This window comes from Schistocerca nitens, chromosome 1 (assembly GCF_023898315.1).
Source record: "Schistocerca nitens isolate TAMUIC-IGC-003100 chromosome 1, iqSchNite1.1, whole genome shotgun sequence".
Lineage (NCBI taxonomy): Eukaryota > Metazoa > Arthropoda > Insecta > Orthoptera > Acrididae > Schistocerca > Schistocerca nitens.
Genome location: NC_064614.1, coordinates 892,065,575 through 892,085,870, shown reverse-complemented (window position 1 = coordinate 892,085,870; position 20,296 = coordinate 892,065,575). Strand labels below are relative to the sequence as shown.

General features: G+C 38.5%; 1 protein-coding gene across 3 annotated transcripts in view; it reads right to left on the bottom strand.

The window, feature by feature from the left end:
• Positions 1–20,296, bottom strand: part of LOC126191977 (exocyst complex component 8) — a 124,182-nt gene that overhangs the window by 77,653 nt on the left and 26,233 nt on the right. For all 3 annotated transcript variants that reach the window (XM_049932568.1, XM_049932569.1, XM_049932570.1), the window contains 2 exons: positions 17,063–17,205; positions 1,261–1,414 (listed from right to left, as the gene is read on the bottom strand). In XM_049932568.1, the coding sequence (XP_049788525.1) occupies positions 1,261–1,414; positions 17,063–17,205 (297 nt within the window). The remainder of the gene's footprint in view (positions 1–1,260; positions 1,415–17,062; positions 17,206–20,296) is intronic.

Here is a 20,296-nt window from a genome sequence, read left to right as displayed (position 1 = left end):
ATCTGTAACACACACAATGTAATCCTCCCACTAAACCTTTTTTTGTTCAACATCACTGGTCTACTAAATATTTGTTTTGGTCCTGTTCAATTTTCTCAGCATGGCATTTGGTTACCCATTAAATTTGTAACATATCAATTGAAACCTCACAGTTGCAAAATGCTACCTGGTGCCATTTGTCTCTAACAGCCATAATACTTCCATATAAATGTCAGATGCACCCACCAAAGTCCACCTACCTTTGACCCACTTGTAACAAGGTGATTAAACAACCTTAGGTGATAGCCACCAGCAAAACTACTCATGTTAACAAACAACTCACATGCAGACACTTTTCACAGTGACTTATATGAAATTTTCAATGACAATAAAAAATCACTAAAAGGAAATGCACAGTAGTGGTGTTAGTTCTGAAGTTGCATTAAAATCAACGTGATGGAAACTGAGTACTTCTTGCACCCCGCCTAAATTATTTAGATTTGGTCACAAGCACAAATACTACTAAACCCACACTTTCATTCCAAGGCATGCTTATGTTCCCACCAGTCATGTGACATGTACCCATCGTCAATCTCTTTTGCTCCCTCAACTTTAAGCTTCTATCACACTTTCATCTATTGTCCTACTCCTTAGTTGTTCAGTCCAACTAGCGGGTAAATCCCATGCTTTTGGTCCTACAGACTTAGAATTCCTTTTCCTCATTGACATATCTCATTATCTGCTACTTATTTTTACTATCTTTTTGATACTGTTGTCTCTGTGATGACCACACCAACCAAACTGACCTACATTGTTTGTTGAATGGTTATATTCATTCATTCCACGGTTGTTAAAAATAAAAAATGTGTATTCTGTCTAATACCCAAATTCATATCTCAATACTAATATATCTAAAAAGAAAGATGATGAGACTTACCAAACAAAAGCGCTGGCAGGTCGATAGACACACAAACAAACACAAATATACACACAAAATTCAAGCTTTCGCAACAAACTGTTGCCTCATCAGGAAAGAGGGAAGGAGAGGGAAAGACGAAAGGATGTGGGTTTTAAGGGAGAGGGTAAGGAGTCATTCCAATCCCGGGAGCGGAAAGACTTACCTTAGGGGGAAAAAAGGACAGGTATACACTCGCACACACACACACATATCCATCCACACATACAGACACCCAACACGCGGCAAATACTAATATTATTACACAAAATATCCACAGCAATTATGGAACTCACTTCCAAATAATGATAAGAAACATTTCTTACCTTACTCTGATTGCTGGAACACTGGAAGACTCGAGTATCTGGAAATGCCAAAAGCTTCCAAGCCATTTTCACATTACCCATGTCACGAACATTTACTACAGCAAGACTGCCAAGTTCATAAATGGCTTGAAATTTGTAGCGTACAGGACCTCGTCTGGGGGAAAAAAGAGGTCCAAGTTCAGAAGCTTAGCCACAATATTAAACTTCTTGTTTATCTGCATCAGAAACAAAAACCTAGAACTGACTAAAAAATCAACCCAAAATCTTTATATGTGAAAAGGCCTCAAAAGTGACTGCATGATAAAAGTTTAGAACTTTGTATAGAAATTTGTTACTGCAGAACTAAAAATTTCTAATTAGTAGGATATGAAGCAAACTAATGAAATATGTCATGAATGCCAAAGGGGAAGTGAGTACCATAAATTTCTTGGATCTATCTAACTCTAAGTATTATTTCAGTAATCTTCAAGAATTCTTCCAATTTTTTAATGTCAAATCAATCGCTGATTTAGCATTCAAGTGATACCAGCTATAATTTTTTTAAATAGATGCCTGTAAATATTTGTAAATTTATGTGTATGACAATATGTATAAGAAAAAGGTCAGACACATGGCAATAACAGGTCAGTGAGTCTGTGATAAATTGTGAAGAGTACTTGAATTACTTTCTTAAGATGAAGATGAACAAAAAAGCACAAATTTTAATTAAAGCACTTAACAGATTTTACTCTAAGGGGAGCATTGTACTAAATATTGTCAGTACAAGATTCAAGTGATGTGAAATGGGTAGTCAGGACATGTAACAATCTGGCCAACGAGAACTGTAAAACTTAAGAAACAAAAAATAGAAAATGTCACTGCTAGATCTCATATCCAGCAGAATCAAACAGTATAGTGCGCTTTACAAAAAGTTTAAAAAAGGTGTGTTACATTCTGTGTAATCATACAACAGGAACAATGTGTACAAATGTTGGTGCATTCAAACAACAACAAAAATCTTTAAAAGAGGTTAAAATCTGACCACAATGAACTTGAATATTCAGCTGAGTATAATTGTTGTTATACTTCCAGACAGGTTCAGAGTGATATATTGGGATTGAAACATGTCTCTTGCAGGCGATAGTCTTACCAACTGAGCTACTTGAGCAGGCTTAACAGCCTGAACCACATCCTCAAAATTCCAGAGTCTTCCTCCTGATCTTCATATTTGTACTTTACACTAATATAATATATGAATCCCATACAGAGAGGAGTCTCTGGAATGTGGAAAAAGTGAAGCATGTATATTTTATCAAAGTGCTATACAACAGGACTTAAAATTATGAAGTAATGCAAAGTGTTAACCGTTTGACGCTGACATGTTTGCTACATATCAAGCTGAGCACTCTTCATTATTACCTAATGCGATAAGTAGACTGTGTCTAGGCTTTTAGCTAGGCTGGGGCTATTTGAGTAGCTTGCCTCATCCTTTGTTGAATACTTTTGGAGTGCTATCTTCAATGTCTCTTTCTGCTGCTATAAGTTTTATAACCACTGAGAGGAACATAAATGTAGAAGTAAAAATTAGTTTCTGACTTTTTGAGGGTGTCTGCGAATTAATTACTATTACAAAACTGCTGAGATTTTAAAATACCTTTCCCTTCAATTGTTTTCGATGTGATTTTGCTAACCCTTTCTGATAGTTACACATTTCTTTCATTACACTTCAGTAATTTAATGTTCCTTCATAACTGCATGTCAATAACAGCTAGAATAATGCAAGTATTTTTCACTCTGCAAAATAAGGAAAGGAAGAAAGCCATCAATGATGCAGTATTTCTAGTTTTGTAGTCAAAAGCATCCTGTAACATCATACAGTGCATGAAATATTGTAGTACTTCCAGAATTTCCATGTAAATTCTAGAACCACTCGTCCTTCTACCATCTCAAACACACGATATTTTAAATATAAGTGGGAGAGTAGAAAAGTATCCACTGCGCCACCTCTTTGTGTGTGCAGGTTGGAAATCTGTTATGAGCAGACTGTAAGCGCGGCAGTCAAACAACACCGAAAAGTGTTTGCCGCTAGCGCCACAGAAGCCGTGATGAAAGAACAAGGAGTAATTATGCAGTATTCTGTGCTGTTTTAGTAACTGCGATTATTGTTAAAGAAAAATGGACAACTGAATATTAACTTTTAAGTACTTCACATATTGGACTCTCTAGAGGGAAGATGGGTTCATAAATTACGTGGTTGTTAAACCAATTTTATTGCAGATGTATTTTATCGAGTCTAGAGCGAGACGAATCGGATGATTTGTAAACATTAAAATATTAATGTGAGAAACGGTGAATATGTTATTGGTGGAAGTTGAAATATCCCTTACTATGCAGAACTCTTCCAAGGACAGTGGGATCTAGATTATGGAGAACATCAAACCATAGCCTTTGCTAGCCGTAGTCTGAATAAATGTGAATTATATCACACAGCTACTGAAAAGGAACTGTTAGCAATTGTATGGAGTATCCAGAAATTTCAAACACTAGTATGGAGGTCAGAAATCCATATCTATACAGATCATCAAAGCTGTATCTTTTCCAATGAGTAGTCAATTGTTACATAGTATATTAATGTGATGGATGTTGTTCCTACAGCAATATGACATTAGGATGCAGTATGTAAAAGGTTCTGAGAATATAATACCAGATGCTTTGTCTAGGTTACCTAAGGTTTTGGAGATCAATGGAGCTGACAATCCAGAGAAGAAGATCAGCTGTGCAAGTGAAGTAAGTCAACTGATGTGAGAGAGGTGTGAATTTTGCAATCCAACTTCACATCACTTCAGATCGTCTAAAGCGTTAGAATATAGTGATCATATGTGACATCATTCTCACTAGCATTTGTCGTGAATTAAATTTAAAAACATTTTAACTTCAGTTTTATTGTATAGCCTTACACTGATGTGACAAAATTCATGGGATAATTCCTAATATAATGTTGGACCTCCTTTTGACCCGTGTAGTGCAGCAGCTCAACATAACATGGACTCACCAAGTTGTTGGAAATCCCTTGCAGAAACAATGAGCCATGCTGCCTCTATAGCCATCCATAACCGCGAAAGTTTTGCTGGTGCAGGATTTTGTGCAAGAACTGATCTCTCAATTATGTCCCGTAAATGTTCAATGGGATTCGCGTCGGGCAATTTCAGTGACCAAATCATTCACTCGAATTGTCCAGAATGTTATTGAAATCAATTGCAAACAACTGTGGCCCCTTGACATGGTGCATTGTCATCCATAAAAATTCCAGCACTGAATGGCTGCAAATGGTCTCCAAATAGCCGAGCATGACCATTTCGAGTCAATGATCAATGATCCATTCATCTAAACACAGCCCACACCATAATGCGGCTTCCACCAATGTGCACAGTGCCTTGCTGACAACTTGGGTCCATGGCTTCGTGGGGTCTGTGTGGTGTCACCGCTAGACACCACACTTGCTAGGTGGTAGCTTTAAATCGGCCGCGGTCCATTAGTACATGTCGGACCCGCGTGTCTCCACTGTGTGATCGCAGACCGAGCGCCACCACATGGCAGGTCTAGAGAGACGTACGAGCACTCGCCCCAGTTGTACGACGACGTTGCTAGTGACTATACTGACGAAGCCTTTCTCTCATTTGCCGAGAGACAGTTAGAATAGCCTTCAGCTAAGTTAATGGCTACGACCTAGCAAGGCGCCATTTGTACCACTGCATGTATCTCAAGATAGTCTCACTTGTATCATCAAGAATGCTGTACACCAAAGGACGATATAAAAGTTAAGTGTTCTAGTAGCTACGTTCTTTTCTTTATCACATTCATTACGAATCCTGTTCCTGACTTCGCGCCAGTCGGCGTGTGTGTACGTGTGCCCTTTCGGCTACCCGTCTCTGTGGACTGGCTGCCTTTTCAGTCCACTACAGTCTGCACCACACTCAAACCCTACCATCAGCTCTTACCAACTGAAACTGGGTGTCATCTGACCAGTTCATGGTTTTCCAGTATCTAGGGTCCAACCAATATGGTCATGAACCCATGAGAGGCACTGCATGTGATGTCCTGTTAGCAAAGACCACTACTGTCACAAGTTCGAATCCTGCCTCGGGCATGGATGTGTGTGATGTCCTTAGGTTAGTTAGGTTTAAGTAGTTCTAAGTTCTAGGGGACTGATGACCCCAGAAGTTAAGTCCCATAGTGCTCAGAGCCATTTGAACCATTTTTGTTAGCAATGGCACTCACATTAGTAGTCTACTGGCATAGCCCATTAATGACAGATTTTGCTTCACTGTCCTAATGGATACATTCATTATGTGTCCCACATTGATTTCTGATCTTACTTCACGCATTGTTGCTTGTCTGTTAGCACTGACAACTCTATGCACACACCAAAGCTCTGGGTCATTAAATGAAGGCCAGAGGCCACTACGTTGTCCGTGCTGAGAGGTCATACCTAAAATTTTGTATTCTCGGACACTGTGGATCTCAGAGTATTGAATTTCCTAATGATTTCCAAAGTAGAAAGTCCCTTGTGTCTAATTCCAATTACCATCCCACATTCAAATTCTATTAAGTACCGCCGGCCAGTGTGGCCGTGCGGTTCTAGGCACTTCAGTCTAGAACCGCGTGACCGCTACGGTTGCAGGTTCGAATCCTGCATCGGGCACGAATGTGTGTGATGTCCTTAGGTTAGTTAGGTTTAAGTAGTTCTAAGTTCTAGGGGACTGATGACCATAGATGTTAAGTCCCATAGTGCTCAGAGCCATTTGATGCCTGTCATGCGGCTGTAGTCATGTTGGACACTTTTTCATATGAATCACCTGTGTACAAGTGACAGCTCTGCCAACGCACTGCTCTTTTATACCTTGTATGCATGATACTACCGCCATCTGTATTTGTGCATATCACTATCCCATGACTTTTGCCAGCTCACTGTATTTGGCAGCTTCATGATTTATTTTGCTGTACTAACTGAGTACTTAATCAATGGAAAGTATAGGTTGCCTGTCTATATTAAGTACAGATAATTGGTGTACCCACAGAACATCTCTTGTCCTGTTAGGAAATTTGACAATATTTTTCTTAAATTTCCAATGATTGCTTGTCAGTCAGAAAAGGACACCACAGTTCTATGTCACACTGTCAATAACATTTAATAAATTTAATGTAACTTTCAAAAACAAGTGTACATAATCCAAAGTGTTTATCCTTTCCTGTGTGTTTTCTGGCAGAACAATTCATCCACAGACAGCTACAAACAAAAAGCAGCGTAGTGTGCAACTGTGCAGTAAAATCTTCAAGGAAATGGAAATCAAGGTATATGCACCACAAATAAATTCATTCTTGACCACACCATATACAGAAACATCTCTGAAGTGTTTACAAACGTGTACGTGAATATGCCTCTTGAATGAAGTGATATGTATGAAAATGATGGAGAAAAGAATGTATGCTGGTGCTAAAACGTAAAAATGCTTTTCTTGGATTATTTGATAAGTTTACACTGTTCATCTTTTCCACTGTTTCGCGCATATTTGCTGCATCTGACTTATGAAATTCATAACCTAACATACGAGGGCAGTTCAATAAGTAATGCAACACATTTTTTTTCTGAAACAGGGGTTGTTTTATTCAGCATTGAAATACACCAGGTTATTCCCCAATCTTTTAGCTACACAACACTATTTTTCAACGTAATCTCCATTCAATGCTACGGCCTTACACCACCTTGAAATGAGGGCCTGTATGCCTGCACGGTACCATTCCACTGGTCGATGTTGGAGCCAACGTCGTACTGCATCAATAACTTCTTCATCATCCGCGTAGTGCGTCCCACGGATTGCGTCCTTCATTGGGCCAAACATATGGAAATCCGACGGTGCGAGATCGGGGCTGTAGGATGCATGAGGAAGAACAGTCCACTGAAGTTTTGTGAGCTCCTCTCGGGTGCGAAGACTTGTGTGAGGTTTTACATTGTCATGAAGAAGGAGAAGTTCGTTCTGATTTTTGTGCCTACACACACACTGAAGTCGTTTCTTCAATTTCTGAAGAGTAGCACAATACACTTCAGAGTTGATCGTTTGACCATGGGGAAGGACATCGAACAGAATAACCCCTTCAGCGTCCCAGAAGACTGTAACCATGACTTTACTGGCTGAGGGTATGGCTTTAAACTTTTTCTTGGTAGGGGAGTGGGTGTGGCGCCACTCCATTGATTGCCGTTTTGTTTCAGGTTCGAAGTGATGAACCCATGTTTCATAGCCTGTAACAATCTTTGACAAGAAATTGTCACCCTCAGCCATGTGACGAGCAAGCAGTTCCGCACAGATGGTTCTCCTTTGCTCTTTATGGTGTTCGGTTAGACAACGAGGGACCCAGCGGGAACAAACCTTTGAATATCCCAACTGGTGAACAATTGTGACAGCACTACCAACAGAGATGTCAAGTTGAGCACTGAGTTGTTTGATGGTGATCCGTCGATCATCTCGAACGAGTGTGTTCGCACGCTCCGTCATTGCAGGAGTCACAGCTGTGCACGGCCGGCCCGCACGCGGGAGATCAGACAGTCTTGCTTGACCTTGCGGCGATGATGACACACGCTTTGCCCAACGACTCACCGTGCTTTCGTCCACTGCCAGATCACCGTAGACATTCTGCAAGCGCCTATGAATATCTGAGATGCCCTGGTTTTCCACCAAAAGAAACTCGATCACTGCCCGTTGTTTGCAACGCACATCCGTTACAGACGCCATTTTAACAGCTCCGTACAGCGCTGCCACCTGTCGGAAGTCAATGAAACTATACGAGTCGAAGCGGGAATGTTTGAAAATATTCCACAAGAAATTTCCGGTTTTTTCAACCAAAATTGGCCGAGAAAAAAAATGTGTTGCATTACTTATTGAACTGCCCTCGTACTTTTTTGTGATAGGAATATGCATTTCATCTCACTCAAGAGAAAAAATAAAGCATGTATTAAGATGAATTACACCTGATAATGGACCTCACGGGTGGCTAGGCTGTATGGAAGGGACTTCTTGGTGTGGAACAGGTGACAGCTGCAGTAATCATTCTGCTCCCAACCCCTTACCTCATGGCTCATATCCCCGTAATAGATTAGATGCAAGACCTGTCCCATGTATACTGCCACTACCATCTGCTCCAGTCTGGTCACAAACATTGCCTATTCCATCAAAATCATGGCTACCTGTAAAATCAGTCATGTGATCTATAAGCTAAGCTGCAATCACTGTGCTACATTCTATGTGGACATGACAACCAGAACCAGCAAGCTTTTCTGTATGCATGAATGGCCACTGACAAACTGTGGCCAAGAAACAACTGGACCACCCTATTGCTGAGCACACTGCCCAACACCACATTCTTCATTTTAATGATTGTGTATGTGTAAATCTATCAGTGTTGTGAATAGTGTAAATAAATATGCTCATTTTAACCATGTAATAAGTGTTGAAGTGTCTGTGCAACTTCCTACACCTACAGACAAAACTGAAATATTTTCTTAGATCACAACTCTCATTAATCTTGAAGACAGTTAATGATGGTACAATGGATCACATCAAGAAAACTTAACAAAATCTCAGTGAAATGAGAATTTACCTTGATGAATATCGATTTTAAAATCAACATATGATGTGTATAACAAACATATACACAGATTTCATGAATCTTTTAAGTGTTATTTACAACTGATGACAATTATTTATCCCTTGTAATTGTATTTCACATTACTATATAGCACTTCAATGAGAACATAAACACTTTATACAACAGCCTGTTAGTGTTTCTCACAAGTCCCATTAATAAGAAGACCACACGTGATAAAAATTATGGGAGAAATTTTCTTGTACACTAAAGTTAGTAATAATGTTGTTGTTGTTGTGGTCTTCAGTCCTGAGACTGGTTTGATGCAGCTCTCCATGCTACTCTATCCTGTGCAAGCTTCTTCATCTCCCAGTACCTACTGCAACCTACATCTTCTGAATCTGCTTAGTGTATTCATCTCTTGGTCTCCCTCTACGATTTTTACCCTCCACGCTGCCCTCCAATACTAAACTGGTGATCCCTTGATGCCTCAGAACACGTCCTACCAACCGATCCCTTCTTCTAGTCAAGTTGTGCCACAAACTTCTCTTCTCCCCAATCCTATTCAATACTTCCTCATTAGTTATGTGATCTACCCATCTAATCTTCAGTATTCCTCTGTAGCACCACATTTCGAAAGCTTCTATTCTCTTCTTGTCCGAACTATTTATCGTCCATGTTTCACTTCCATACATGGCTACACTCCATACGAATACTTTCAGAAACGACTTCCTGACACTTAAATCTATACTCGATGTTAACAAATTTCTCTTCTTCAGAAATGCTTTCCTTGCCATTGCCAGTCTACATTTTATATCCTCTCTACTTCGACCATCATCGGTTATTTTGCTCCCCAAACAACAAAACTCCTTTACTACTTTAAGTGTCTCATTTCCTAATGTAATTCCCTCAGCATCACCTGATTTAATTCGACTACATTCCATTATCCTTGTTTTGCTTTTGTTGATGTTCATCTTATATCCTCCTTTCAAGACACTATCCATTCCGTTCAACTGCTCTTCCAAGTCCTTTGCTGTGACTGACAGAATTACAATGTCATTGGCGAACCTCAAAGTTTTTATTACTTCTCCATGGATTTTAATACCTACTCCGAATTTTTCTTTTGTTTCCTTCACTGCTTGCTCAATATAGAGATTGAATAACATCGGGGAGAGGCTACAACCCTGTCTTACTCCCTTCCCAACCACTGCTTCCGTTTCATGTCCCTCGACTGTTCTGTACAAATTGTAAATAGCTTTTCACTCCCTGTATTTTACCGCTGCCACCTTCAGAATTTGAAAGAGAGTATTCCAGTCAACATTGTCAAAAGCTTTCTCTAAGTCTACAAATGCTAGGAACGTAGGTTTGCCTTTCCTTAATGTAACTTCTAAGATAAGTCATAGGGTCAGTACTGCCTCACGTGTTCCGATATTTCTACGGAATCCAAACTGATCCTTAACCGAGCTAGGTTAATAATTGGCTCCTTTTACAGACCTCCCGACTCAGCAGCGTTAGTGGCAGAACAACTGAGAGAAAATTTGGAATACATTTCACATAAATTTCCTCAGCATGTTATAGTCTTAGGTGGAGATTTCAATTTACCAGATATAGACTGGGACACTCAGATGTTTAGGACGGGTGGTAGGGACAGAGCATCGAGTGACATTATACTGAGTGCACTATCCGAAAATTACCTCGAGCAATTAAACAGAGAACCGACTCGTGGAGATAACATCTTGGACCTACTGATAACAAACAGACCCGAACTTTTCGACTCTGTAAGTGCAGAACAGGGAATCAGTGATCATAAGGCCGTTGCAGCATCCCTGAATATGGAAGTTAATAGGAATATAAAAAAAGGGAGGAAGGTTTATCTGTTTAGCAAGAGTAATAGAAGGCAGATTTCAGACTACCTAACAGATCAAAACGAAAATTTCTGTTCCGACACTGACAATGTTGAGTGTTTATGGGGAAAGTTCAAGGCAACCGTAAAATGCGTTTTAGACAGGCACGTGCCGAGTAAAACTGTGAGGGACGGGAAAAACCCACCGTGGTACAACAACGAAGTTAGGAAACTACTGCGAAAGCAAAGAGAGCTTCACTCAAAGTTTAAACGCAGCCAAAACCTCTCAGACAAACAGAAACTAAGCGATGTCAAAGTTAGCGTAAGGAGGGCTATGCGAGAAGCGTTCAGTGAATTCGAAAGTAAAATTCTATGTACCGACTTGACAGAAAATCCTAGGAAGTTCTGGTCTTACGTTAAATCAGTAAGTGGCTCGAAACAGCATATCCAGACACTCCGGGATGATGATGGCATTGAAACAGAAGATGACACGCGTAAAGCTGAAATACTAAACACCTTTTTCCAAATCTGTTTCACAGAGGAAGACCGCACTGCAGTTCCTTCTCTAAATCCTCGCACAAACGAAAAAATGGCTGACATCGAAATAAGTGTCCAAGGAATAGAAAAGCAACTGGAATCACTCAACAGAGGAAAGTCAACTGGACCTGACGGGATACCAATTCGATTCTACACAGAGTACGCGAAAGAACTTGCCCCCCTTCTAACAGCCGTGTACCGCAAGTCTCTAGAGGAACGGAGTGTTCCAAATGATTGGAAAAGAGCACAGGTAGTCCCAGTCTTCAAGAAGGGTCGTCGAGCAGATGCGCAAAACTATAGACCTATATCTCTGACATCGATCTGTTGTAGAATTTTAGAACATGTTTTTTGCTCGAGTATCATGTCGTTTTTGGAAACCCAGAATCTACTATGTAGGAATCAACATGGATTCTGTAAACAGCGATCGTGTGAGACCCAACTCGCGTTATTTGTTCATGAGACCCAGAAAATATTAGATACAGGCTCCCAGATAGATGCTATTTTTCTCGACTTCCGGAAGGCGTTCGATACAGTTCCGCACTGTCGCCTGATAAACAAAGTAAGAGCCTACGGAATATCAGACCAGCTGTGTGGCTGGATTGAAGAGTTTTTAGCAAACAGAACACAGCATGTTGTTATCAATGGAGAGACGTCTACAGACGTTAAAGTAACCTCTGGCGTGCCACAGGGGAGTGTTATGGGACCATTGCTTTTCACAATATATATAAATGACCTAGTAGATAGTGTCGGAAGTTCCATGCGGCTTTTCGCGGATGATGCTGTAGTATACAGAGAAGTTGCAGCATTAGAAAATTGTAGCGAAATGCAGGAAGATCTGCAGCGGATAGGCACTTGGTGCAGGGAGTGGCAACTGTCCCTTAACATAGATAAATGTAATGTATTGCGAATACATAGAAAGAAGGATCCTTTATTGTATGATTATATGATAGCGGAACAAACACTGGTAGCAGTTACTTCTGTAAAATATCTGGGAGTATGTGTGCGGAACGATTTGAAGTGGAATGATCATATAAAATTAATTGTTGGTAAGGCGGGTACCAGGTTGAGATTCATTGGGAGAGTGCTTAGAAAATGTAGTCCATCAACAAAGGAGGTGGCTTACAAAACACTCGTTCGACCTATACTTGAGTATTGCTCATCAGTGTGGGATCCGTACCAGATCGGGTTGACGGAGGAGATAGAGAAGATCCAAAGAAGAGCGGCGCGTTTCATCACAGGGTTATTTGGTAACTGTGATAGCGTTACGGAGATGTTTAATAAACTCAAGTGGCAGACTCTGCAAGAGAGGCGCTCTGCATCGCGGTGTAGCTTGCTCGCCAGGTTTCGAGAGGGTGCGTTTCTGGATGAGGTATCGAATATATTGCTTCGCCCTACTTATACCTCCCAAGGAGATCACGAATGTAAAATTAGAGAGATTAGAGCGCGCACGGAGGCTTTCAGACAGTTGTTCTGCCCGCGAACCATACGCGACTGGAACAGGAAAGGGAGGTAATGACAGTGGCACGTAAAGTGCCCTCCGCCACACACCGTTGGGTGGCTTGCGGAGTATAAATGTAGATGTAGATGTAGGTGGTCGGCTTCTACCAGTTTTTCCATTTGTCTGTATAGAATTTGTGTTAGTATTTTGCAGCCGTGACTTATTAAACTGATAGTTCAGTAATTTTCACGTCTGTCAACACCTGCTTTCTTTGGGATTGGGATTATTATATTCTTCTTGAAGTCTGAGGGTATTTCGCCTGTCTCATACATCTTGCTCACCAGATGGTAGAGTTTTGTCAGGACTGGCTCTCCCAAGGCTGTCAGTAGTTCTAATGGAATGTTGTCTACTCCCGGCACCTTGTTTCGACTCAGGTCTTTCAGTGCTCTGTCAAACTCTTCACGCAGTATCGTATCTCCCATTTCATCTTCATCTACATCCTCTTCCATTTCCATAATATTGTCCTCAAGTACATCGCCCTTGTATAGACCCTCTATATACTCCTTCCACCTTTCTTCCATAATAATAATAATAATAATAATAATAATAATAATTAATAATAATAACCACTAATAGGGCTAACCCCCCTTTTAGTGTGATTACTTGGTTCAGGACAGAACTAAAGAAGCCTCGGACAAGCGCCGTCATGGTCGGGGACGGCGCTTGAACCCTATGCCCGCCCACAATGGTAATGACACTGCTAGCCAACTGGAAAATGATTTAAATCCAAATAGAGGTGTTTTGCAGGATATGCTTCCTGCAACCACCCTAGAAGGAAAACAAAGACAGAGGATGAGATGGTCAGATGAAGTTAATCGACACCTCATGTTCTGTTATTACCAAGCAACAAACCTAGGAACCAACACAACTGGATACAGATCACAAGTATACACAACATTTATTACCAGATACCCAGAATTAAAATTTTTAACAGAACAACGTCTAGCTGATCAGATTCGTGTAATAATAAAAAATAACAGGATACCCCAGTCAGAATTAGAAAACATCAAACAACAAGTACAACAAATACTGGAACAAAATAATGTGCAATTAGAAGAAGAAGACAATACAGTAATGGACTCAAACATCCCAGAGCAAACAAACAAAGAACAACACGCATCAATTAAACAATCAGAGGAAAATGAAATTTTAAGACAGCCACCAGCACAAGCACAAATAGAACACGAAGTGACATACATGTTAGATATAGAAGAAAAATTTCAGTTGACATATATAGAATACAAAGACACAAATACAGACATTAGACCATTCTTGCATAGACCACCAAATAGCCCACAAGTCGAAACAACAATAAAAACTATCAACACAATCATACACAACAAAATAAATGAATACACAACTATGGAAGAGTTAAAACTACTGGTTTATGTAGGAGCACTCACTACACTAAATATACACACTAGGCAGATATCAGAACCAACCAACACACAGAAGAAACCCACAAAACCAGCATGGCAACACAGGCTACAGATCAGAATAGAAAAACTGAGAAGAGACATCGGACAGTTAACACAATTTATAAGAAATGAAATATCAGACAAAAAACGAAAAAGGTTAGGTAAAATCTCACAACAAGAAGCAATAGAGCAATTAGATGAAAAGAAGCAAAAATTACAAGCTTTGGCGAAACGACTTAGAAGATACAAAAAAAGTGAAAATAGAAGGAAACAAAACCAAACATTCAACACAAACCAAAAGAAATTTTACCAGACAATAGATAACACACACATTAAAATAGACAATCCACCAAACATAAGAGACATGGAACACTTCTGGAGCAGCATATGGTCAAACCCGGTACAACATAACAGGCATGCACGGTGGATACAAGCAGAAACAGATACATACAAGATGATACCACAAATGCCTGAAGTGGTAATTTTGCAACATGAAGTCACCCGAGCAATTAATTCTACGCACAATTGGAAAGCCCCTGGAAATGATAAAATAGCAAATTTCTGGCTAAAGAAGTTCACCTCAACACATTCACATCTAACTAAATTATTTAACAGTTACATTGCAGACCCATACATATTCCCTGATACACTTACACATGGAATAACTTATCTGAAACCTAAAGATCAAGCAGACACAGCAAACCCAGCTAAATATCGCCCCATAACATGCCTACCAACAATCTACAAAATATTAACTTCAGTCATTACACAGAAATTAATGACACATACAACACAGAACAAAATTATAAATGAAGAACAAAAAGGCTGCTGCAAAGGAGCACGAGGATGTAAAGAGCAACTGATAATAGATGCAGAGGTGACATATCAAGCTAAAACTAAACAAAGGTCTCTACACTACGCATACATTGATTACCAAAAAGCTTTTGATAGTGTACCCCACTCATGGTTACTACAAATATTGGAAATATACAAAGTAGATCCTAAATTGATACAGTTACTAAACATAGTAATGAAAAACTGGAAAACCACACTTAATATCCAAACAAATTCAGATAATATCACATCACAGCCAATACAGATTAGGCGTGGAATATACCAAGGAGACTCATTAAGTCCTTTCTGGTTCTGCCTTGCTCTGAACCCACTATCCAACATGCTAAATAATACAAATTATGGATACAATATTACTGGAACATACCCACACAAAATCACACATTTGCTATACATGGATGATCTAAAACTACTGGCAGCAACAAATCAACAACTCAACCAATTACTAAAGATAACAGAAGTATTCAGCAATGATATAAGTATGGCGTTTGGAACAGACAAATGTAAGAAAAATAGCATAGTCAAGGGAAAACACACTAAACAAGAAGATTACATATTGGTTAACCACAGCGACTGCATAGAAGCGATGGAAAAAACAGATATCTATAAATATCTAGGATACAGACAAAAAATAGGAATAGATAATACAAATATTAAAGAAGAACTAAAAGAAAAATATAGACAGAGACTAACAAAAATACTGAAAACAGAATTGACAGCAAGAAACAAGACAAAAGCTATAAATACTTATGCCATACCAATATTGACCTACTCATTTGGAGTAGTGAAATGGAGTAACACAGACCTAGAAGCACTCAATACACTTACACGATCACAATGCCACAAATATAGAATACATCACATACATTCAGCAACAGAAAGATTCACATTAAGCAGAAAGGAAGGAGGAAGGGGATTTATCGACATAAAAAACCTACACTATGGACAGGTAGACAATTTAAGAAAATTCTTTCTAGAACGAGCAGAAACTAGCAAAATACACAAGGCAATCACTCATATAAATACATCGGCTACACCACTGCAACTTCATAACCACTTCTACAACCCTTTAGATCACATAACATCAACAAATACGAAGAAAGTAAATTGGAAAAAGAAAACACTACATGGCAAGCACCCGTATCATCTAACACAGCCACACATCGATCAAGACGCATCCAACACATGGCTAAGAAAAGGCAATATATACAGTGAGACAGAAGGATTCATGATTGCAATACAGGATCAAACAATAAACACCAGGTATTACAGCAAGCATATTATTAAAGATCCCAATACCACAACAGATAAATGCAGACTTTGTAAACAACAAATAGAAACAGTAGATCACATCACAAGCGGATGTACAATACTAGCAAATACAGAATACCCCAGAAGACATGACAATGTCGCAAAAATAATACATCAACAGCTTGCCTTACAACATAAACTTATAAAACAACACGTTCCTACATACAAGTATGCACCACAAAATGTACTGGAGAATGATGAATACAAATTATACTGGAACAGAACCATTATAACAGATAAAACAACGCCACATAACAAACCTGACATCATACTCACCAATAAAAAGAAGAAATTAACACAATTAATCGAAATATCCATACCCAATACAACAAATATACAAAAGAAAACAGGAGAAAAAATTGAAAAATACATCCAACTGGCTGAGGAAGTCAAAGACATGTGGCGTCAGGATAAAGTTGACATCATACCAATTATACTATCAACTACAGGAGTCATACCACACAATATCCACCAATACATCAATGCAATACAGCTACATCCAAACATATATATACAATTACAGAAATCCGTAATTATTGATACATGTTCAATTACCCGAAAGTTCCTAAATGCAATATAACATGTACCGTACAGCAAAAAGGAAGTGACGCTTGATAAAGGTCCGCGTCACTCCATTCTTAACCAGACTTCTAAAAAGTCTGAGAAAGTAATCAAATAATAATAATAATGGAAAGCAGTTGAAATGTACTGTAAAATTCAACAAACCTGTTAGGTATCCAAGTGGCTAGCATAAGACCATCACTAAGCAGGTATGCATGCACCCTTTGTAAAGCAGTGTTCTCAACTGGATCCAACTCTAGTACATCACCCTCATGTAGAACAGTTCTCCCTGGCGTTTCTAGCAGTCCCTAAAAATTTCATTATACAGTTTCTATTTAAATGTAGATCTTTCACAACACAAATTTCTTATTTTATTAATTGAGTTACCACTATAGCTACAAAGACAGCAATTAAAACAACGAATATATATTTTTAAAAAGTGAGATGCTCAATGACATCACAACAAAAGAGTAATGAAGAGAAGGAAGTGAAATGTGTTTTATTCATCTCATAAAGTACACAATTTCAGAACATATGTCTGATGTACAGGAGACCTGTCAAGGTTACAATCTGCTTACTTAAAATTGTCACACTTACAGTAATACTTTGAGGAGTGTTTACTTACTTGCAATTTGTCAAACTTACAGTATTTACATCTACTATAACTATCATAAATTTTTATTCCATTTTAGGGATCCAGCTCCTTCATGAAATCTTCCACAGAGTAGTAGCATCGTTCAATTAGAAAATCATGTAACTTGCTTTTTAAAATATTTATCTTCATATTAATTATGTCACACCCTTTCACTGTGTTGTGAATTTTCATGGCTATATACTGAGGAGTCTGAGCACGCAGTTTTAAGTGATGGGAGGGGAGCATAAAAGTTCTCTTTATGTCTTGTGTCATATGAATGTTCAAATTGATTTTTTTTTATAGCTCAGCTCTGCGGCATAGGAAAAGAACCACCTGAAAGATGTATAAAGAGGGGACAGTTAATATTTTTAGGCCTTTAAATAACGGTCGACATGATGCCCTCAACTGTGCAGAGCACATGTTGCGAATGATTATTTTTTGCAACTTTAAAATTCGTGTAACATTTCCCGAGTTTCCCCAAAAAATTATTCCGCATCGAATAACTGATTCAAAGTAGCTATAATATGCTATTTTCCTGGTGGCCCAGACTAAAATTTCCATTGCAAATGCAAGGCTGTTTAATTTATTTGCTAGATATTCTATATGAGAATTCTAACTCAAAGTTCTGTCTAAGTTTATTCCCAGGAACCTGACTGAGTCAAGTTCTTCCATTTTGTGATTGTTGTGAGTGACACGGATTTATTCAGTTTGTGACTGTTTGGTTTTAAAACTCATCATGTGGATTTTTGAAATGTTTAGCCTTAAGCCATTTTGACTGAACTATGTTTCCTGGTTACTTAACGTATTCATGACTCTCTGTGGTATATCGTCAGAATTTCCATTTTCAACTAGGGCAGCAGAATCATCTGCAAACAGACTTCAATGAGTATTTATACTGAGAGGCGAGTCATTTACATAGAACAGGAATAAAATGGGTCCAAGGATTGAGCCTTGAGGAACAACCTTGTGGCATAGCTTTCGACTCGGAGAAGTGATCTGCCCCATTTGATGTGATTACTACCCTTTGTTTCCTCTCCAAGAGATATGATTCAAACCATTTCAAAGCAACATCCCTTATTCCACACCTGCTGAGTTCGAAAAGCATCAGGGCATGGTTTACAGAGTCAAATGATTTTTTAGGATCACAGAATATTCCTGTGACCTTAGCTTTCCTATCTAGTGATGAAGTAATTTTTTCGATAAACTCATTTATTGCATCTACTGTGTTTTTGCCTTGTTGGAAGCCAAATTGGTTATGTGAAATATCATTCTGTGTGATGAAGCTTTGTATCTATAAAGCAGCAATTTTTTCAAATATTTTTGATATAACATGGAGTATAGAGATGTGGCGATAATTTCCCATATCATCTCTTGAATCTTTTTTAAACAATGGTTTTACTTCCGTATATTTCAAGAGATCAGGGAAGTAATCCTCTTCAAAGTATTTGTTTATTATGAGAGAGGGAACGGGGCAGGGGGGGGGGGGACGAGCTATTATGCTGTAAACTTTTCTAAATTATTTTGGTGGGTATCCCATCCCAACCAGCAGATTTTTTGTCTTTTATGGAGAGTATGACATTTTCAACAAATTTTGCTGAAACTGTTGAATTTTTTGAGACATACACTGGTATTGCCTTTTAACCCAAAACCATTTACTTTCTGCTCATAATTTGCTATGTCTAAATCAGATTTTGCTACATTTATGAAGTGCTCATTGAAGCACTCAGATTTTTGAGCTGGATTTACAACCAATTTTGCCTTAAGTTTGATTTCCAAAATGTCTTGTTTATGATTTCGGACACCTAATTCAAACTTAACTACGTACCACACTGCCCTTGTTTTATTTTTCTGCACTAGAATGATTATGTTATTTACCATTTGTTTTGAAGCTTTCACAACTTTTTAAAAAATAGTTTTATAGTATCTAACACATTTCACAAAATCAGGATCTTTGTTGTACTTCAGTTGATTGTGTAGTTTCCTTTTCCTCTCACTTGATATTTTTATTCCTGGTGTGATCCATCTTGTCTTACTTGATGTTTTGTTGCAATATGATCTTGGTGGGAAAGCTTCATTAAATACTTCAAGAAAACTGTTTAAGAATGTACTAAAGTTATCATTTGTTGAATCACCATCACCAAAACACCACTTAACTTTATTTAGTTTCTCATAGAATATTTCAATATTTGTTTTACTTACACTTCTTTTGATATATGTTTTTCTTATATTATGTTTATCAGCTTTTGGCAGTGAGACAAACAGGGCTGAGTGATCAGGAAGTCCCAAGTCTAGACAGAATTTATGTACATTATCAAAGCAGTAATTTGTTACAATGTTGTCGATGCATGTTGCTGAGTGAATATTTTCTCTGGTGAACTCCAAAAAACTTAGTTTAAAACCAGACTTATTAACTGAATCAATAAATGTCGTTGATTCGTTATTGTCATTTGCAGTGTTTATATTGTCATTTGCTGTGTTTATATTAAAAATCTGCTGATATTACAATTTTTTTCTTCTTTTCTTTCTTTAGTTTATCTAGCATGCATTAGAATTTAGAGAGTAATGGTGCAACTAAAGCCCTTTCCAGAATTCTAAAAATTGAAATGATCAACATCTTAAGGTCTTTAAGTTCTACACAACAATTTTCAAATATGCAATCTTCATTTAAACAATTAAAATCTGTTTTCACTTCTTGGCTTACAGAAGAGTCCAGGAGTATGTAGCAACCTCCGTGAGATTTTTTCTCCCTACAATAGCTGGTTGCA